The sequence below is a fragment of the Varanus komodoensis genome, unplaced genomic scaffold (genome assembly GCF_004798865.1).
Source record: "Varanus komodoensis strain SLA01 unplaced genomic scaffold, ASM479886v1 scaffold57, whole genome shotgun sequence".
NCBI lineage: Eukaryota > Metazoa > Chordata > Lepidosauria > Squamata > Varanidae > Varanus > Varanus komodoensis.
Window position 1 is genome coordinate 2,849,218 of NW_025336182.1, and position 21,589 is coordinate 2,870,806.

Here is a 21,589-nt window from a genome sequence, read left to right on the forward strand (position 1 = left end):
GGTATTTTGGGTGAGGCTTGGTCTAGGACTTCTCTGTGGTTTTGTGGACACATCCAGAGAAAGCAACATTCCCTGGAGAAGCCCACCATGCTAGGCTAAGTCCCAGGCAGAAAAGGCGGCCAAATTGACCCGGATGGATGACATAAAGGAATCCACAGCCTTGAGCTGACCAGCTGAGCAGGGCTGTGGCACACAAAGCATCGGAAGGCATTCATTCAAAGGTCCCCTAAGTTAGAGATGACACGATGGTACATAACAGTGTGGGGGTAAGCCCCCCCCCCCACCCATCAGTAGGTCTGTGAGCCACGCTGCTTCCCAGCCCCTCATTTAGAGTGCCAAGAGTCGGGCCCACCCCACTGAAACCAGAGTCTTGCAACCAACACATCAGCAAGTTACCACCATTCAGTAAATGCGATCATCCTGTATCTGGATTTAGGAAAATGGATCTCCACGATTTTACAGAGTTAATTTCAAATAATTTTGAAAGGTTAAGGTACAGAATGATGCCCAATAAGAGATCATCAAATGCTCAGAATGAAAATCTTTAATTTAAAATTTACATCACACGGGGAAAAACACTCACATTCTGTTACAACTAAAATTCATCAGAAGTGTGCGGTAGGAATTTGTTTTTATTTAACACTGCCATGGCTTTTTCAAAACACAGTTGCACAAAGAAAAATACCTCAACGTTCCATGTTATTTTTAGAATTTGAAAAGGAATTGAACACACTATATACATACTACAATATAAAGAGCATTCAAGTAGGTCAAAATCTCTACAAAATATAAAACCCACCCTTACATATTTTCATTAAAGAACCCACCAAGCCAAAACAAAAAAATTAAAAGTTATCTAGAGGCTCTGTGTTAATTCTTTTTAATCTTAAGGAAAAAAAACCTATTAGTTTGCAACACCAAGCTGACAACTTAAAACTGTGGCAATGTGTTTAGCTGGTTGTGTTACCTTTACTATCATAAAGATATTTGGAGAAGTTGTAAAATTGTTTAAATATGCATTACATGTGAGTTTGCTTTTTTACTCGACTAAAACCACTTGGTCTTTAGAATGTCTAATGCAGACAGTCAAAGTCATCATTCACTGAATTAGATCCTGGCAAAAATGCGGCCACTCCTTCACTGACACAGGGTTTTATTTCATCTAGATCTAACCACCTAATAGTTGAAACTCCCTGTTGTTCTTTACTACATCCTTAGACATGGCTCTTGCTCACTCATTTCAACAGCAGAGTCAGATCAAGTTCCTGTATGTGCAGAAATGTATTCCTTCCTCTGGCACGCATGGTACACATTGGAGCACATGTTAGAGATGAATTATATGCTAACCAAAGTGTTTGAATTTTTTTCTTTCTTTTTTGGTAATGGAGAAATTTTAGACTTTGCTGAAACTAAATAGAATCAAACCTTAGAAAACAAAATATGGAAGAAAGACACACCTTGAAAAACCAGGATTAACACAAAGCAACTGCATTAAACACAGAACCTCCGGGAAACACAGTGTATGCTTTTTACATTTTTAAAATTCATTATTCATACAGAAATGTAGTAACAGGTTTGGGATAAAGCTTTAGATATTTAAAAATATCCAAAATTTCTACTAAATTGCCTTCTGCATTCCACTTTCCCTAAAATTAATTGTGCTATACCATTCAATCATTCAGGAGAAAAATTTACTAGGTTTTGCTCGAATGCAATGCCATCAAACCTAAATTAAGAGGTCGATGCTGCACACTAAGAGTGATGCGTGTAATGTATTATTTTCACAGGCAACTATTTTGGGGGTTAATTCCATCTATGCAAAAATACCCCGTTTATCCTAACTCAAATTAATGACAGCTTCTCCTAGGCAGGACAGATAAAAAAATAGTCTCTCTTGAATACAGTTGTGTATTATTTGGGTAAAATATTTATTTAACAGTACAAGCAGTCATAAATGAGAACCAAAGGGGCATGGTATGTCCAGTTTTCTATTGGCCTTTTAAAAGCAACTCACGTAAAGAAAAACATGATCCGTGATCGATTTGGAAATGCCACCCCCCCCAGCAAAGCACTCCTCTCGCCGTGCTGGAGGCGTAGCAGCAAACACACTTCTGAAGCTTTTCAGAATTCAGACCAAAATTTCCCTACACGGTTTGCAACAGGACCTGTACTTCGAGGTAAACAAATGAAGACCTATCAGCGAAAGCGAACATGCAGTCAATTGCGGTTGTACGTATAAATCTTCTACCTTTTTCCTGCAAGTTCCATTACCATTTCCCACAGTCCTTTTCAGTCTCAGCCAAGCAGCCCTTCATCAATGGTGCAGAGCAGGGAAACAGCCTCAGATTCAAGTTCTGGCTATTTGCTTGTTTCCCTCTCCACAAAGGTAAGCAACTCGCCCCTTCGCCCCTCACTAGCACAATTGTCAACTGATGGTTTAGAAGATGATGACACAGATCCTTTCCTGTATGCAGTTACGAGTATTAATAAAAGACTGAACTTTTCAGGACTTAAAAATCCGAAAGTTGCATCAGAAATATGGGTCCTATTTGCCCTGGAGGAATAGAATGGTCAGGAAAGGAACACAGGATTAATCTTAATGTGGTTTTCCTATGGTATCTTTCTAGGGGGTATTTTTGTCCTCAAGCTTTTGGAAAAAGCTAGAGTCAAACAGAAAGGGCTCCTTACAAAATCTTTTCTACAGAGATGCAAACGTACTTAGGGAGGATGAAGGAGGGGGCAGTCTGAATGATCGCAAATCGAAGATGCAGCCTGCTTTATCCATTCCTCAATCGTCCTTTAAAAATAAGCCAATAGAGGTATTATGCAAGGTCTTAATTTCAAATAGCCCCGATTTCGCCTCCAATATTGATCTCTCTAATGAAAAGTTGGTTATTCCACTGCAATATATTTGACTTTAGTGTACTGTCCTCAGAGCCTGAATTAAAACTTGTATAATCTGTTCTGTTTCTCTGAGGCTAGAAATAGGCAGCTCACATGAAAACCCAGTAGGTGGAACAAAGACCTGGGGGTGCAGGGGAGAAAAGGTTCCAGGGGGAGATGGTGGGGGAGAGGAAACCAATTGGTTTGATGGTTAAGGGGGGGTGAAAATGGCTCTATGCACATGATCCATAATGGGCTACGGTGTCTTAGTCGGAATGATAAAAAGGGCAAAAATAGTAAAAACACACTTCCTATAAAAAGTTAACACATTAATATCTTCTGTAGGGATACCTATGATACATGGAGACTTACACGTCTGAATCTCTCTATTGTGTATCCTGCAAGAAAAACAAATCTGGTCCTATTTCCGCTTCCTACAACTTAATCATCGTCCTCGTCTCCTTCGTCTTCAGCGCTGCGTTTTCTCTTCTCCCCACGGATGCCTTCAGCTGCGGAAAGGAAGGTGGGTTAGTTTGAACTGCCCCCTTTCCAACTGGCGTTCCCTGCACCCGCACGCAGATCCTTTCAGTTTCCTCACATCCGCATCCTGGCACCTCGTTTAGCGTGAGAACAGGCCGAACAAAAGTGGAAATAGGATGCTTTAAGCTATCTGGAGTGTCACTAGCTCAAAATATACCACGAGATCCGAGTGACACAAGCCCTTCCCTCCTGGCCATTGAAAGGCATGACGAGACACTCTTTCTTACCACATTTTCCTGAGAAGCCTGGAAAACCAGAGCTCTTAAAAGGTGCTGGGAATTCTCTGATCCAAATAATTCCCAAGATTTCTTGACCAGAGAGCTTGCTCAGGTTGTGATGTTGATTGGCCTCCCCAAACCCGATGCTCTTCTGAGGTCTTGGTCTGTAACCTTTTCCACCCTCATCTAGCATAGCTACTGGCCAGGTATCACTGAGGTTCTAGTCCTGCAACACCGGGGGGGGGGGGGGTCACAGGGTTTTCCCAATCCTGCCCGGGGACCCCTCAAGTAAAATATCAGCTGCATTGTGGCCTGCTGGATACCCACCAGCCACCTCCTGTTTTCCTGGAAGGAAGAACAGAAGAGTTATTCCGGAACTCAGGCCAATCAGCCTCGTACAGCATGGGATGCATATTCAAAATGGCGGCTTCATGTACGCCATAGCCTCTCGGTGCTCCATTCGTCCGAGCTATGTTTAAGCAACCCCGCACACAACTTCAGTGAGGAATTAGGGAGTGCAGGAAGGTCTGATACTGTCTCACAGCACCAACTTGCCAATGCTTACCATTTCTTTCTATTTTCGGCCACTGCCAAGCTCATAAAGCTTGAAAACAGATGGCATTAAAACCACATAGCTGACCAGTTAATGCAAACTTCACCACACTTTGGTTCAACAGCTGATTCAAAAGTTCCCTTCTTCCAATGGGAGTCTCTTTTTGTTACAGCCACGGAACTTGGGATCCCAAACAGTCAACATCTAAATATGCACATGTAGACTGAACATGAAGCATACCTTCCTCTTCCTCATTTTCTCTCTCTTCTACATAATCATCATCATCTTCTTCATCCTTGATGGAAACAAATGGGTGCTTTCAGAAGTTCAATTCTACTTACAAAGCTGCCAATTAATCCCTTATAAAACTAGAATTCTTATCCCTTCTTACTCAGCTGACCTGAACAGTGTATAAATACAAAAAGAGCAGAAACAGTTTTTTACAATAAATAAATAGATCAGGCCACCAAGTTGCAAACTTTCCCTGCACTACGCGGGCAAAGGAAGAGCGAGATGCATATCCCTGGACAGGCAAAACGAAACCCTTTCTCCATGGCATCTCTGTAAAAGCCATCTGCTGCGCAAGTCGCTGCTTATTTGTTTGTGAAAATAAAGCGGAGGTGCTACATCGAACAAGCAGCTGTTAAGAACTTTCTTAAACGAAATGTTAGGTGAGATAATTGTGGAAACAAAAGTTGTTTTGGGGATAATGTTTTTCGTCTTGGTTATGCCTTTTGCATCATTTCGCAATTGAATGCTGGCCAAGTTGCTAATGTGATGGCTGAAAATGAATCAACCAGGCAGGCAGCTGAGAGGAACAGCAACGACGAGAGCAGTATGGTCTAAAAGTGATATGCGTGGGATTGCAGCAAAGGCAAAGAGTCCAGTGAGCAAAACTGAAGCAATTATAATGGAGATTATTAGGGGAGGCCGAAAACTGGGGGAGAGAGGACTTTACGTGGAGAATTACGGGGTGCAGTAATATAGAAGGGTCTGCAGGGGGAAAGATGCTGCTGTTAAGTGATTTATCCACTGAAAAAAATGGATGGTTGTAAATCACCTTGAACTGTCCTGAGAGGCAGGATAATAAATCATGTCGATCCTCCTCAAAAATTAACACAATAGAACTCAAGCAATTAACTGGTTGTATTACCGAAAATATTTACACAGATCTTAATCTGGTGTCCACTTACTTCTGAGTAGTAATGCTCAGAATTGCAATGTAATAAACAAGCTGGGCTAAACCTTTTGTGTTCTTTCACCCTAAACCACCCAGGATCCCAGGCTTGACCCGCACAAAGCAAAGCCAAGGGACCAGAATCAAACCCAAGTCGCTGGGTTGTTCTGTAAGCCAGGAACAGGCTAGAAGCAGTACGCGGCCGAGAAGTAGGGAGTTTACTCACTTCTGTGGCCCCAACTAATCGCAGGCTGAACAGACCCAGTTCGCTGGGAACGTTCAAGAGCAAGCGAACACGCCGTCTCCTGGCTGGCTGCCGTTCAGCTGCCGAGGTCTTGCTGGGCTGACACGTGCAAATGGCCGGGTTCACATGATACGCTAAGGCACTTCATGCCTTCTTTGACCCAGCAGAAGCGTCAGCACCCATCGTGTGTGCAAGAGGGGGTCAAACTGATGGCGGGTTACATGAGGGTTGCTTAATCCTCGCACGGTATCATCTCAGAAGGTTCATACAATACAGCCCCCCCCCCCTCCGCCGGGCACCCTGCACATGCCATTAATTAGCCCCTGCTGCGGTGCCGCCTCACGTGAACACGTCCTACATGTTTTGTACTTAAGTAAAATGAGGATAAAGGTCACCTGAATTTCCTCCTTCATCAAATAGGAAAGGCCCACTTCCTCCTCCTCCTCCTCTTCACCTTCCCCTTCCCCCAAGTCTGAGCCGTCGTCATCTTCCTCATCATTCTCTTCGTATTCTCCTGGGGGACCAGCTTTGTCCTCATCTTCTTCATCTTCATCTTCATCTGCATCTGAAGGGAAGTGAATGCGATTACATGTATCCTGCGTACTCAGATGTAAAGGCCAGCCTACGGCGCATTCCACCTGGCACTGCTCCCTTTCCGGAACGGCGGGCCCGGATGCCCACCACCACCACCTCTGGCCTTTTAATCAAGCGCTTGCCCCAGCGTTTCTGGCACTGGGGGCATCCAAACATGCAGCCCCCCCCCACTTGTGCTTCAGGCGGTGCCGTCCCAAGGAGATGCGCGCACCCTGGTGCTCTGCAGGCACAGGCCCACTCCGAGCCCGAGTGCGTGTTGCGTAACTGGTCACGCTGGAAACAAAATGGAATTCCAAACGACTTGTGTGGCTGTGCACAAGCGGCTCCTTTCAAAGGAGCGCATTCTCTACCACAGGAAATTGCAGCTTTCTCATGAAGGGCAAGCCTTAATCGAGCCAGCGGATGTCTTAGCTTCTGGCCAGGGACGGCAACCTCCCACTTGAAACTCAACGCAGGAAGGGCTTAGTAACACTACCTTCATCCTCCTCATCCTCCGAATCAGGGGCTTCATTGTCATCTTGATCAAACCCATCTAGATACGTAATCTGCTGAAGCAGCTCAAACACACTTTCTCTGTAATCTTCTAGATTTGTGATCTCACAGTTAAACAAATCAAGGCTCTTCAAGTTCTTGAGATTTTGCTGCAAAGAAAAGGCCCATTCATTTTCTAAGCTAGCAAAAGACACCACCAAACACTCCTTTAACTCTTTTATTATTAAGTTGCCGTCTCTGCACAGGCATTGGCTGTCCAGGGCTGTTTTTAACTGTTGCTTAAAGAACATTAACACTGCCACGCTACATACATTTACCAAGGAACAAGTCCCATCAGATAGAGGGGACTTATTCATATATTTGGGTCCCTTGCATCTACATCTCAGCCACGCAAAGTGCAGACACAGGCAAGCAACCATCCACGGATTTTCTAGTCAAGCCCCTCATTTCACTAGGAATGCCTGGAACTTTAGAAGAAGGCTGAGTGCTCAAAAGCTTCAGGAATTAAAGAGCGTCTCTTGTGATTCTTAGTAGCTGACTAATGTCTTGAGCAATGGAGCTTAGCCATGGGGGAGCAGGTCAGCCAACTGGCTGAAAGATCCAGCTAGTGCTGAGATGTGGGCAACACCTTCCACAAGATGCTAGTCCACATAAAAATCAAACAGTTAACTCATGTGCGGAAACAGTAGTGAAAAAGAACTTGACGACAAAATGGGAATTATAAACCCACAAGTCTCTTCTGTGGCAGAGACAAAATGGTTGTTTCTGTTTCAGGCAAATCTTGGGTAAACGTACAACTCGCTGCAGCTACCCCTCTTATTATGGTCTGTCTGCCTTTTGTCTAGAATACGAAGCCCTAATTCCCCCCAGGGTGTCTGTTATAAGTTAGACTGTCTTCCTCTGTAATTTCTCCTTAAATCCGTTTTCTAGAATTGTGCCTTGCATTCCACCCAGTTTTCTGGATTTTTACCTTGTCCTTTCCACTGACTGCACAATTAGGCTGCTGTGAAGCGAAAAGAGTGTTCCAGCCTTTTAAAGACTTACAGTCATGTGGGAGTGAGTTCGGGCAAATGCAGGGGGCTCACTTTCGAACATGTACAAGTGGGACAACGCTGCACATCCACCTTTATACTTACAAGGGCTTCCACAGTGCTGAGGTCTTTGATTTTGTTACCACTCAGATTTAGATATGTGAGATTCGGGCATCTCTCTGCCAGGACCTCCAGGCCTCCTGAAATGAGGTTGTCGCTCAGTTCCAGCTGCAGCGCAAAAGTGGCACAGAGTCAGGACGGAGGTCTTCCAATACTTCTCAGAGTTGTTGTTTTAGTAAAATCATATAACACAATCTACATAAGCAAAGTTGATCACATTTTGACATTCTGAGCCAAACTACACCAGCAATTCAAACGAGTCTCGCTTGCATAATTATTCAAGTTTCTATTTAACCTATAGGCACCTTCCCCGACCTGAGCTGCAATCTCTGCTTAGCATGAAACAAAAAAAGGCATTTTCCCTCCATTTAAGCTACCTCCACAGGGCAGCTAGAAGATGAAATGAACATAAATATAGGAGATAAAGAAAGTTAAACTTCACAGGGCCCAGGGGCTGCACGCAAATCTCCAACTTCTGAAAGGGGTGGCACCAGCCCACCTGGTGGCCGTCAGATTTTGGTGGTACGGTGGGGCTGCAACAGACTAGAGAAGGCTGTTCAGCCCGGAGGCCATGAGCTGCCTGTCCCGGCTTAAAGGGTGGTGCCTTGCAGTGAAAACAACGGAAAGGTGCAGGCCCCCACCCTAACCCATAAAAGCTGCCTTCGAGTAGCACCTTCGAGCCATGAAGCCCACTTTGACTGTGAGGCAGCCATTCCCTCTTGCTCTAATCCGGGGGTCTTTAACTGCTGACTCAGGGCTCATTCAACAAAAATATCATCCAACTTTTGTCAGTTTTGAGTTGGCACAGCAGGGTGGCACGTGTTAATTTAAGAATGTCCCACACTAGAGGCATTCAGGATGAAGCTGGACAGTCATAGAAACAGCGTGAGTCAGAAGGGGTCTCCCGGGCCATCTAGTCTGACCCCTGGCTCCAGCTGTCTCTGCTCACGACATGCCCACCATGTGCATGTCCAGCCTGTCTGTGCACACCCTATAGATGGGGTGCCGGAACTTGGTGTCCTGCACCAGCAGGGAGCTGGACCCTTCCCGGCCCCTTCCGACCCTACTATTCTATTTTTCTGTACCCGGTGTCCTTGTGCATATAAGGGTATTGTCCATCGTACAACTGGCAGCCTTGCTCGGCACTGGAGGCATTTTAACGTATGTTATGTTTTGGGTGAATTAGATAATGCCACTTTGTTTGTATATTTTTCAACTGTTGCACAGGTCACAATGAATTCCTGTATTATTTATTATTATTATTATTATTATTATTATTATTATTATAACATTTCTATGCCGCCCCTTGCCGAAGCCTCGGGGCAGCTTACAACACAATTTATGTTTTTCAATATTCCTTATTTCCTGTTTGCTGGTGACTGAGCAATACAGTGTCAGGGTGCAGAAAGCTTTCCCGGGTGGCCGCACTCTTTCCCTAACCAGCAACGGCTTGGTGGTTTCCAGCTTTTGTTCAAGCGGTCCCTTGCCAAAGCAGCGAAATGTGTCTCCTAAGACTTAGCCGGGGCCCCCAAGATCTTTGGGCTAAAATAGGTGCGCGCTTTTGGCCCTGCCGTCTTGCCTCTGGCTCACCCGGCGTTAGGCTCTGGCCCCCGTGAGCGTCTCCAAGTGGCTTCCGAGGCTCAGGCTGAGAGAGGCTGCCCACGCCTGCTCCGGAGCGGAGCCACAACCGCAGCGCTTTTGAATAGGGGCCCACGGTGCCTTCTGGTGAACACGGAGTCCCGAGTCCCAAAACGCTCAGGACTATGGCTAGCCTTCCTCACAGGACTATTGTGAGGATAAGGTGTGGAAAGCAACACGTTCAACTTTGAGCTCCCTGGAAGTCAGGTGTGGCGTGCGTGAAATTGATTTTACATGAGATACGCGAGACGGATTCCACCTGCACAGAGAACCAAGCAGGGTGCTCGTCCAGCGCGACACTCACCTTTCGAAGCTTGCTCAGAGTGGGGAGCTTGGCCAGCGACGTCAACTCTACGTTGGCCATGCTGAGAAACTCTAGTTCTTTGAATGTGTCATTGAGACCTTCGATTTCGCCTTTGCTAGATCGGCAGTTGTCAAGCACCAGCTCCGCCACCTGCAAGGACATCACACCGTCATCTCCGAGCTGAAGAAGGGCCTGAGCCTACCCTTTGCATTTAGTGGAGGGAAACGGTTTCTGTTGTAATATTAGAGAAAAGGTGGTCATTGGAACGTCTGAAGTCAGGGAAGCACGTATCACCCAGTCCTAGATCCACACGGAGGCGGAAATGCCACCGAGCCTCCAACGTCTGGTTACACTATGAGAGAAAGCCCTGGACAGCCCTGCTCAGCTCTTGTAAACGTGAGACTGTTTCTTCTTTTATGGAGTCAATCCAGCTGATCTTTGGTCTTCCTTTTCTTTTTCTGCCTTCGACTTTCTCTCGCACGATGGGCTTCTCCAGGGAGTCTGGCCTTCTCAGGATGTGCCCAAAGTGCAACAGCCTCGGTTTTGTCCTTTTTGCTTTTAGGGAAAGTTCTGGCTTGATTTGCTCTCGGTCCCACTTGCTTGTCTTTCTGTCAGTCCAGGGTATAAGGGTCGCCATAAGCCAGAGTTGACTTGATGGCACATAACAACAACGAACAGATTCACCTGTAGGAGGGTTCACCTGGAACCCATAACCATGGTTTAACTCTGAACAGAAAAGGGTTCACACGAGACCTTGGCTCTCCTCTCATAACGCCGGTGAAACAATAAACCAGCATTTTCTCCTTGCCTGTTCCTGGTTTGCCAGGAACACTGGCTTCAACTCTACTTAACTGCTAAACAAGCCAACTCCAGACCCTGAATTATTCAGTCAGGTAGTCTGACAATATGTTAAGCCCGAGTTGCTGGCTTGCACGGAACAATAAGCCAAGAAGCAGGCACAGCAAAAAAGAAAGTGGCAACACAAAAAGCGGGAATGCACAAGCCTGAGCAGCTTTTCGCTCGAGTTAGGGCTCAACTCTTGTTTCTGTGAGATATGCAAACACAGCCAGTCAGCAGATGTCATCCAACAATCCCATCCGTCCATGCAAGTTCATCCACTTTCAGTTTCAGGCTGATCTGGATAAGTTGTGCTCAATTTCCTTTATGTTGGCCATCTTATTTTTCAAAATGTCTCGTTACTAAGCCAAACTACCTACTGAAGTGAGATCTATGCTTCGTGTTTGAGTGCTGGGAAGGAAGTGGAGAGACGGATCGTGGGGTCCTCTGTGCTTTGCATTCGATAAGCAAGGGTGATATTCTGCAGTGAGGGAACCCCCAGCCCTGGACAAAGACAGCTGGACTCCCTGTGACTGTATTGTTTTATTTTGCATAATTCTGCTTCCTGTGGCTACGAAAAGGGGCAAAGACTTGTGGAAGGCCCTGAAGCCTTCGCCAGTGGAAGACTCATCTGGCAATAAGAGCTAGAAACTATTAAAAACAAAAAGGAAGGCTTAAATTCTCAGGGAACTGGTTTTTCCCTGTTTCCCTCTCCCCCAAAACCACACCCCATGCCTTTCCTGCCGTAGTGCAGAACTGAGGAATACACAGAACCCTGAAAACTTGGTGTCATTGTCTTCATAAAATGCTTTCCAATGACACTAATACACATCTTTTCAATTCAGCCTTTAGGATGTGTAATGTTAATGTTTTAACTGGTCTTAATGTTCATGTTTTCATTGTTTGAAAGTTTATTACAGGCTACCTTGGTGACTTTGTAGCCGATAAACTAAATATAAAGGGTAATAAGTAAATAAATGCCCTCTTAGCTGTAGGAGTTCCCCTAAGAGGGCAGTTACTCTATACCACGAACTTAATCCTTCTCGTGTTTCCTCATGAGTAGATCTTCAGTGGGATTTTAAGCATGCAGTTAGGGCTGCAGGCTTGGCTAATTTTTGGGTTTTTTGGCCCAGCACTTTGCTTTCACCCAAAACATTTCTCCACGAGGTGTGATACTTTATTTATTTCTTTAAAGAGTGACTTTGTGTTCATTTTTGCTAAGAGCTAAAAAGCAGCAGTTTCAGTACAGGTGCATTTTAAGCCCCGTTGGCACATGCTCTTTAGGCAAGTATCAAACAGGTTCCCTTTTTTGGGTTCACCCTAAGTGGAAGTTTATTTGTTTGTTTGCTCGGCATTTCCTAAACCCCAGGAGTTGCTGCTTCATTGGTTCAAACCCTCAGGAAACGGGCAGCGAGGTTCTCCGCTCAGCCCACCGCAAGGGCAACTGTGCCTTCCTGGGCGAGTGTTCCTACTGACCTAAATGCAGGAGCATCGGCTGTAGCGGCGAGTCGCAAGTTCACCAGCAGGGAAGTGGAAAGGTTGCAAGATGATCGCCCTGCGCCTGCTGCAGATGGCAGGGTACAGAGGAATTACCACTGGAGTTGAGCTGTGCCGAGCCATGCCGGCTGCTCTTCCCCCTCCTGCGGCAGAGAGCCACCGGAATCCTTTTGCCAGCCCTAAGAAATCCCACGTATTTTGCACAAAGAAGCTGCACTTCAATGCACGGCGAGGTGCTGTGGGACATGCCTGAATCTTGAGGAAGAAAATAAAAAGAAAGTGAGCGGCTTTGCACAAACTTTACGCAAGGGGGGCTTCCTTCCCCCCTGTGCACAGAGAAAAACCTCCGATGTGGCAGGCGATCGAGCGAGCCATTTCGACTCTGTAATGCAACTGCCGTGACTCCATGAGTATGAAGCCCAGGAAAGACAAAAGGGAAAGCTGCACCTGTTCGTGCTGATTTATGGCTGCGGCCAGCCCCTACGGCTGCGCTGGATGGGCATCCGCCCCGCTGGAAGTGAACTTGGAAGAGCCGCGGGCTGCTGGCACTTCCACGGCAGGGAGGAAGTTACCTGCCCGCACCTTGATGGCGGACACTCGCGAGCTCTTCTTCCCCACTTCTTCTGCGTGCTTGCTGAGCGGGAGCCTGCCTCCTCTCTCCGACAACCCACAACCGAGGGGCTGGGCGGCAGCAACCGCCTAATTTTCCTTTAGTGCTGGTCGAGAGATTTCAAGGAAGGGGGAGGGGCAGCTGCCCCAGGCATGTGCTCTGGGGTAGATCGCAAGCACCAGGCGGGGCTGGCTGGGCAGGGCAGGGCAGCCGCAGCCCTACAAGAAAAGAAGACGGACCCTCCAATTCGGAATGCGCCAACAATGCTTCGTCTGGAGGGGCTGCATGTGCGTGCGTGCGGGTTTTTAAAAAAAATCGTCCTCGCCTCCTTCCCTTAGAAAGTCAAAACCATCTGCGTAGATCAGACTAAGATGGATTCGGCATTAGACACAGCTTGTTTACCAGCATCTGCGCAGGGAAGTTAAAAATAAAGCCAAGTACATTCGTTACAGCAAAATCAAAACGGTAAAAGTTAAGGATTCTGTACCCTACAGAAAACACGTTTGGATTAAAAAAAAAATCTTGTATTAGGTAACAAAAGCGATCCCGATATTTTTTAAGCATGAAAACACAATCTTCTCCACTGTTGGTGAAGAGGGACTCGTGACCTAGATTTGACGAAAGAGCAGTTAACTATGCAAAAAGAAAAAAATGGAGGGGTGGAGAAAAGTTTTTATTCGAAAATCGGTTTTTTCCCCTGCGCCATGGGGGAAAGGCATCCTGCCCAGGCTGACGGTGATGTATTTACTTGGTTTGGGGCGGGGAGAGATTTCACTGAACCGCGGAATGACCCAGTTTTCGCCCATCATCTCCCGAGTTGAAGAAGGCGGCGCCGGGAACGGAAGAGTTAACCAGCTCGGCTCTTCAATCACGGTTGGCAAATTTCACTAAGCTCGCAACAAACCCCCGTTTAGGGCAGAGAAGGCAGAAGAAACCGGGCGAAGCGCGATGCGATTTATACAGCGCCGGGAACTCTCGCCAAGGGGCGAAGCGGGCGCGGGGAGATCCCGCCGGGCGCAGCGGCCCCAGCGAGGCGCGCGGGGACGCCAAGAGCAAACGCGGACCTTGCGCTGGATCAGGTTCCCGAGCCCTCCGTGAACGGCACAAGCCGCCCGGGGGCGAGAACGCGGGCCCCCTTCCGCAGCAGAGCGGGGCCTTCTCGGAACAGGCCGGCCGCGGCGCCGCCGCCGCCGCCGAGCGCCCGTCTCCCCCTGCGCCGCTCCGGGCGCGCCCATCCCCGCGCACTTTCGGCGCAAGAGCGGCGCGGGCTCGCCCTGCCCCGAGCCACGCGGCGGCGCGGGGCTCTTGCGCGCGCGCGCCGGGCGCGGGGCCCGATCCCCGCGCGCCCCTGGGCGAGGCGGGCGGTGCTCACCTTCTCGGGCGCCCGGTTCCGCAACTCCAGGTTGATGCGCTTCTTCATCTCCATCGCCCCCTGTGCCGCCCAGCCGGGAAAGCCTCTCTCCAAAGTGGAGAGAGCGAGGGAGGGGCGCCGAACTACGGCGGCGGGCGCCCGAAAGGGGAGGGCGAGCGAGCGCGCGAGCGAGCGAGCGAGCCCCTCTCCCGGGAGGCGAGCAAGGGCGGCTTGGGCACTCCCCGCGAGCGCCGCCGCCTCTCCGGCCGCCGCCCGGGTCCCTGCGCCCTCCTCTCGCGGAACACGCAGCTCCTTCCCCTTCAATGGCCGCTCGCACACTGAGCCTCCATCACACGGCGCATGGGGCCCCCTGGCAGACGCCCCGCCTCCTCTGGCGCTCCGGGCGGGCCGGGCGAGGGGCGGGAGGCGCCGGGGCGCCCCCGCGCTCACGGGGCGCGATTGGCTCGGCCGCCCGGCCCGCCGCCCGCACGGCCGGGGCCGGCGGCGAGTGGCTGGCTGGGCGCGACGCCCATCAGCAGAGGCGCGCCCCCGCCGCCCGCCCCGCCCGCTCCTTTTGTGTGCGCCGTTGGCGCGCTCCGAGCGACGCGCAGCCGAGGAGGAGGAGGAGGGCGGCGGGCAGCACGCGCCTTGCCCGGCCCGTGGCGAGGCGACGCCGGCGAGGGACTCGCCCTCCTGGCGCAGCCACAGCCCGGACGGTCCCCTCGGGGCCTTCTGGCCGCCGCCCCCCGACGGCGCTATGCCGCCTGTGCGGACGTAGCGGAGCGGGCCTGCGGTTCCCGGCCTGCGCCAGGCTGGGGCATGCTGGGGCTTGAAGGCCTCCGCGCGGGCGCTCGCCTCCGAAGGCTCCGCGGGACCGGCCGGGCGCGCTCTCCCGCGGCTGCTGACGCGCGTCGAGCGGGGCGCTCGGCGCAAGGCGCAGAGGAAACGAGCCTGGCGCGGACACGGGGGGCGGTTGGGTCTGGGATGGGAGGAGAGGAGAGGTCGCCCGATGCGCATTTGCTTGGCGGCAGCTGCGTTTGAGCGCCGGCGGAGCGCATGAGCGCGGTGCCCGATTCAGACCAATGAAACGGTCAGGAAAAGCAAGGCAAGCCCTGGAGACTGCCACGTAATCCCCGTCTAGCAAGGTTGCATTTTTTAAAGAAAGGGTGGAGAGTGTAGTCCTGATCAGGCTTTTTCAAGGCACGAAGTGGTTAAAGGGAGTACCTGATGAAGCTCCCTGAACAGATAGCTCAGTGCTCTGGGCCAGGTTTGGAAAGTCCAGTTCGGAGCGGCCAGTGCATACCTGGCATCGGGAGGAGCATGTGGCAAAGGGACGGCTGCTGCTGCTGGACTCGCTCGTGGGTTTTTTGGGAACACCTGGATGGCCGTCGTGGGCAACAGGTGCTGATGTTCACAGGCCTCCGGCCTCGTCCAGCAGGACTCTTCCGGAATTCTTAAAACCCTTGCGTCTCCGCTTGGTTGGTAGAGCTTGTGCAGTTTTGAGTCAGTATTTTGGGCTGAGCACTGCCGCTTGCTTCGGTAGTCACAGCTCTTTGAACCTGTGCCAGGTGATTTAGTTCTTCCCACGGATCATAGCCCCCGTGGCCTGCAGCTCACATCCTACAGCCCTTTTCTCCTTGCGGTGTCAGCATCTGATCCCGGTCTGCATTTCCTTTGGATTGCCCCTGCTTTCCTGCCTTTTTGCTTCCCTTCGACGCAGCATGGATTCTAATCCAAGATAGTGATGGTGGATGCAGAGCTGGGAGGTGACTTGAAGGTCACCAAAGCCCCAGCCAAACAAGCAACCCATAATGTCCATAGAGGTGTGGACATTCAAGCGTTCCACTGCTCACTGGTGCACGTAAAAACGAAAGCAGATTTGATTTGCTGCTTCATACAACCTGGTAAAAATAGCCTGTCATTTCTGCCTTATTTTTGAAAAACAACCTACCTAGTTCAAAAGGCAATCTACTGGACTTTAACTGCTTCAGATGAGTGGTGAAAAGGTGCAATCGATCACGTGCAGAGATCTGGATTGCCTTTCATTCTTGTGGCTGCATTAGCCCATCATCTTGAGTGACAGAGGCAGAAGGCGGGGAATCTAATATCTTAAAGACAAGACAGTGTTAACAGCCGCTGCCTCCGATTAGTGTTAATTTGCTGGAACATCCACTGAGAGCAGCGGAAAGGGTTGAGAATTCTGCTCCATTCCCCTCTATCCCACTACTTCTTTGCCTTGTGTTCACTGTGCCACCCGTCTCTGGGTCCTAGTACCTCGAGAAGAGCAAAACTTTTCCTGTGAAAGTCCTGTGAAATTCTGCAGGAACTTCTAGGGACAGGTTTTGAGGTGCAGCTAGCTTTCTCCTGCTGCTGCAGAAACTCCGGCAAAGAGGGGTGTTCTGAGAAGGTAAACATTATGGATGAAATGAGGTAGAACAAGGGCCCAGACAAGAACAAGATTGTTGTCCTAACAGTAGTGCTTCGGGATTTCGGACGAGGGTGCTTCTTGGCTCCACTGGGAGCGACCACAGTCCTCTCATTCTCAAACATTTGATTTAATGGTATACAAGTGACCTGTGCGACTTCATTTTTAGTGACCATTAACAGGGCTTCTGAAGTTGGTAGCTCACTCTGAAGGTGAATCAGCCTTTTCTTCCAAAGACTGCTTCTCAGAAACCATTTAAAAATTGAGCTCTGTTAGTTGCTGCCTTCTAAATATGTTTAGTTATTAATTAGTCATTAACTTGCCCTGCCATGCCTCTGCGTTGTTAGACTCATTATTATCTTTTAAATGGGTTTAAAATAGCAGAAATAAATACCTCATTGGGGCATGATGGCTTTTCTTCCTGCCTTCCTAACATCCTTCAATGTTTTGACCAGGTAGAGAAAAGTGCTTCTCCCTCCTTGCCGTGACCTCCCAACACTTGGGACAATTGTGTATTTAATAACGGCCTTGTGCAGATCGCAATTACCACTTCTTTTTGCAGTCTAATGCCAGCGTTCAGCATGTGCTCCCAGCCACATACAAACTATAATGCCTTTCTAGACATACATTCTCATGAGACATACAATAAGTGCTTCTGTTTCAATTTCAAAATCACAGTATGCACATGAAACTGAAATTCAGCAAATTTTTGCTGAAAATTTGCCATGGCTTTTACTGGGGCATTTCTACCATGCCCCCAAACAGCTGCATCCGTTTGCTATTTGGCGATTTTGTTGTTTGTTTCATATGATATTCATTCTGAAGATGAGTCCTACAAAGTTCTTGGCTATTTTGTAACTTTGGGTTTGCTCTAAAAATAATTTCCCGTAAGTGTTTCAACTTGTATTATTCTAATAGACCTTCATAGCTACATTTTTTGGGTAAACAAACTGATTTGCTTTCAAAGTATAATTTTTCTGTTCCTTTTTGTTACCGAATCATCAGCACCAGACATATTTGCCCCTTCATCAGAGTTAAACTCACATATGCTTTAGGCCTGTAAGCCCAAGTAGAAAACCTGGCAGCCGCTGTCTTGGGAATCAGTTTCCCTGAGTATTATGCCTGATGTCTTGCATGGAAGTTCTTGTGTAATGGCGTAAGCACAGGCTTTCTGGCCTAAGGAAAGACCTGGCCAAGCAAGCCGCCATCCAGAATATGCCCTTTTCTGTTCAAACACCGTTTCTGATTGGCTCCAACAAACCTCACAAGGTCAGGACAGACAGGCAGGCAGGCAGACAGAGACAAGTAGCCTCAAGCAGACTGACGTTTCCCTTTTTGGTCATTGTGACGGGCTCGCGGTCCGGCCAGGTGCTATAGATCTCTGAGCCCAGTAAGGCGTCCTTGCCCTCATGTGCGTTCCTACATTTCACGTTGCATGTGACACCCCAATGCCAGAAGATGACTGAGGGGTCCCGCTAACCAGCTGAGTCGTGCATTTTGCGTTGGTTTTGTTTTAAATTGTTGAACAGGCCTAGTTGTAGAAATGCCCCGCAGCTTAAAATTGGCCAAGAGCTAATCAGGACCGGCACAGGTGATGAGTGACTGAAACAGAAACAGAGAAACAGAGCGAGTCAGAAGGGGTCTCCCAGGCCATCTAGTCTGACCCCCGGCTCCAGCCGGCTCCGCTCACGACATGCCGGCCATGTGCAGACTGAGGCACGGACTTGAGCACGGGGTCTGCCGATTCCTGCTCAGCAGGGAATCCACTGCGCCTTGTCCTTGAGTGGCCTCGGGGATTCTGGTGCTGGCATGAAGGACGAGCCGGCGCCTCCCCGAGCCGCACCACACGGACCCCCGCAGCTCACTGCAGTGCCGGGCCGTGAGCGGGGGGCCAGGCAGGGCCACAGCCAGGCGGCTCAGCTCCCCGGCCTGTCCTGCTCTCCATTCCAGCTGCCACGCTCTGCCCGTGGCAGGGCCGCCCCGATGGATCTGCAAGCCTCAGGGTCGAGGTTTTGTAACAGGCGTAACGAGTTGCAGGAATTTTATTTTGGTTGTACATTGGAACGCCAGGGGGAGGCGCCACAGTACCACAAAACGCGGATCTGCGAACAGGATGTGATGACCCCGGGAAGCAAAGACGTGTCGCCACAATCGTGCACTGCACGTTTCTTGCGAAGGAAGCCCCGTGCTGTTGACAGAACTTGCCCCCAAAAACTGGGTGAGCGGGAAAGCGACGTCGTTTTCTTTGAACATTTTAAGAGCCTCACTGGAGCAGATGAGCAACCCCCTTTCATTTGACCAATAACTGATCCGTGTTCAATTTTCAAAAAATTACAACTACAACTTTTAAAAAGCAAACAAAGGAAGTGCACAAAAGCTTTAGTTGATGGGCCTATTAACTGAGGCCCTCAGCCCGATTTTTTAAGAATGGGACGACCACAGGGCCTGCGCAAAGTGCGCCACAAAGTTCAAAAGAACAAGCCGAGGACCTAAATCCTCAGGAGGAGTTGCTCTGAGCTGGATTTCTGGATGAAAAGCAATAACCAGTTCTTCTTGTAGAAAACCCATGTGTTTTTCTACAATATAGTGAGAATCTACCACAGTGAGATTGCGACCAGTCACCCAACCTGCAAGTCTGATCGAGGTTTGGATGGTCACCTGCCTTTGAACAGGCTGCGATGATTTTTTGCTGTCCACCGTAATGGTGTGTAGCCCAGAAAAGCTCAATCCATACATATTAAAGTGCCAAAGAACTATCTACGGCAGGGATGCAGAATTTCAGGCCTGGAGCCCAAATCCGGCCTGCTTAGTATCTCACAGCTTAGTATCGAGGGACCCCTGATGCTCCCCTTCCCCCACTAACAATGGTGGTTCCCCCTTCCCAAATTTTCAAAGGCTGAAATGCTGTTTTTCAGGTCAAGACATTGGCTGCAGAGCTTTAAGCTTTAAAAAAATGCTGGTATTTTTGGCCCTGCCGGCCGTTGGAAAGTGGCTCCCAAGAACTTCTGCAAAACAGAATTGGCCCCAAACCCCTGCACTGCTGCACTGTGATTCTCAGGTTTTGTTTCCCTGCCGCATGGCATGTACACTTCGTAGTCGTGAGAGTCCAGGAGAAAGCAACTTGGACAAAGTGTTAAAAGGCATTCCCATTTCCTTCTGTGCAGGGCTGCCTGTTCTCGTGGCGTCCAGTTCATGAGCTTTGCTCAGAATGTGCTGCCGCCGTTGGACCAGTCAGCAGAGCCCATGACGCAAGAGCACGTGGTAGGGATCCGAGCGAAGTTTAGCATGTTGGCAAAGGCCAGATGAGCCCAGATCCTCGGGATTTTGCCCGTGCCGCACGGAACCACATTGCAGGCAAGCTGGTTTTGGGTGGCTGTTATTTATGGCGTGGGTCACAGGAATCGTGGTATGTTTCCTGCCGTGGAGCTGCTTGAGATGTTCCCTTGGGATTTCTCAGAGGAAGTCCATGGAGGGCACGTGCCCATTGCTCTGTGAGAAAGACAAGCACAACCCGCCGTGTGATCGGAGACGGTTCCTGGCCCTTTCAGCGCTGGCACTGAGCAAGAATCTGGTTTGGATCCACAACCATGAGGAAGTTCCTCTTTGGAAAACAGAAAAAATCTTCTACTGAAGCAAGCAATCCAGGGGTATCATGTCTGGGACACACAGAGCTAAAAGGGAGAATAAAGAGAATCCATGAAAGATATCGCTGCAGGTTTTTTATCTAGTTACCACGATAAATACATAGAAGAGACAATGAGGTTTTGGGGTTGCGCTCGCGTTTTGGAGAGCCAGATTCTAGTCCCTGCTCGACCATGAAGTTCAGTGGGTGGCTTTGGGCCAGTCACAGACTTTCAGCCCAAGCTCCCTCACAGGGTTGTTATTGTGAGGATAAGATGGAGAGGAGGGTACTGTTTTACACGGAGTTCCTTGTGGGGCAAAAGATGGAAGAGAAAATGCAGTAAGCCGAACGAAGCCACCCATCCAAGGCATGTCTACCAAGCCCAGTGTGCTTTGCAAATCCTCAGAGCCAAAGAGACCCCTTAGGCAGACTCGGCGTCTTATCAGGCCTGGACATGCATGTCCGTCTGGCCTTCGGTTCCATCTTTAGGAATGGTGGCTCTGAAGTTCTGAAGCTTTTCAACGCTGTTCTCCAGGAAGTTTTAAAGTGCTCTTTTCTGACTTCCTTTCCTGACCCCAGTTGGAATCTTCCTTTGAAAGCTGGCAGGGGAACAGGGACAGTGATCCTCCGATGATGCACAGTGGGCTGCGGAAAGGCGTTTAAACCCCCCCTGCTCATAAAAAGCGGTCCTAATTAAATTTGCCTCCCCAGGATCATGTCATTTTTAAAGCATGTCTAGTTTGGCCAGTTGTCTCATTAGTTAAAAAAGTGTGTGAGTGTTTTCAGGCTGGATGATAGCCCGGTTTTCTCTTTCTTTGCGTGGAGAACTGCAGCTTCTACCCATGTGAAGGACCCACAGGCTTTGGTTTTGAGCTCTGAAACGTGTAACCAGGTCGAGAAATCCACACCTGCAGGGCCTCGTTGCCCAGGTAGTGCCGCGGGAGCTCCGTCTGTACCTTCTGATGTCATATCTGGCCGGCCGGCTGGAGGAGGCACAGAAGAGGGAGGAACAGCAGGTTGTGGCACAGCAGCAAAGCACCGGTAGAGTTTGCAAAATTCTGCCAAAGGAAACAGAATTACGTCCGTCAATCTAGGTCAGGGTGCCCTCTGCGGGGCAAGCCAGCATCATGTACCGAGGCCCGTGAGCAAATGAAGGCTTGTTCTCTCCAGGGCAAGCTCTGAACGGCGGGCTGAGGAGGCCCCCACTGGCCCGCATGCCCCCCTGCAAGCACTCCTCGCACGGCTGCGGCCTTCGTCTGGGCCCCACAGGCTCGCGTCTCCGGTCGGAATGGTATGGTCCAAGCAGGGCTCACCACTGTAGCCGCTGCCTGCGAGAGCAAAGATGGTTGGCTCCGGCCAGTCTCCAGGCTTGTGGGCTTGCTCAGCCCTCCGGCCTGCTGCTCCCCGTACGGCCCCACAGCCCTCCCATTGCATGTGAACTCGCCTGGATGTG

At 49.5% G+C, this 21,589-nt stretch overlaps 1 protein-coding gene and 1 long non-coding RNA gene across 3 annotated transcripts; one reads left to right on the forward strand and one right to left on the reverse strand.

Annotated features, from left to right (window-relative positions):
- Positions 1 to 526: 526 nt before the first annotated feature.
- Positions 527 to 14,427, reverse strand: ANP32E (acidic nuclear phosphoprotein 32 family member E). Of its 2 annotated transcripts, none has more exons than XM_044449028.1 (7): positions 14,111 to 14,427; positions 9,795 to 9,944; positions 7,838 to 7,960; positions 6,685 to 6,850; positions 6,011 to 6,180; positions 4,435 to 4,489; positions 527 to 3,392 (listed from the first exon to the last, which is right to left on the reverse strand). In XM_044449028.1, the coding sequence occupies exons 1-7, from the start codon at positions 14,162 to 14,164 to the stop codon at positions 3,325 to 3,327; spliced, it is 786 nt and encodes a 261-aa protein (XP_044304963.1). In that variant the 5' UTR covers positions 14,165 to 14,427; the 3' UTR covers positions 527 to 3,324. The 2 variants fall into 2 exon arrangements, with proteins under 2 accessions (XP_044304963.1, XP_044304964.1); XM_044449029.1 differs by lacking the exon at positions 14,111 to 14,427 and adding an exon at positions 12,576 to 12,677.
- LOC123032854 lies at positions 13,323 to 20,218 on the forward strand. Its single transcript, XR_006416549.1, has 2 exons — positions 13,323 to 13,611; positions 19,679 to 20,218. It is a non-coding gene; the product is annotated as an uncharacterized LOC123032854 (long non-coding RNA).
- Positions 20,219 to 21,589: the final 1,371 nt, after the last annotated feature.

Excerpts from the sequence above, each read along its gene's own strand:
- ANP32E (XM_044449028.1), bottom strand. The coding sequence starts at position 14,164 with ATGGAGATGAAGAAGCGCATCAACCTGGAGTTGCGGAACCGGGCGCCC. Across the intron at positions 9,945-14,110 it reads GGAACCGGGCGCCCGAGAAG|GTGGCGGAGCTGGTGCTTGA; the intron begins GTGAGCACCGCC and ends ATGTCCTTGCAG. Across the intron at positions 6,181-6,684 it reads GGAGGATGAGGAGGATGAAG|ATGCAGATGAAGATGAAGAT; the intron begins GTAGTGTTACTA and ends ACTTCCCTTCAG.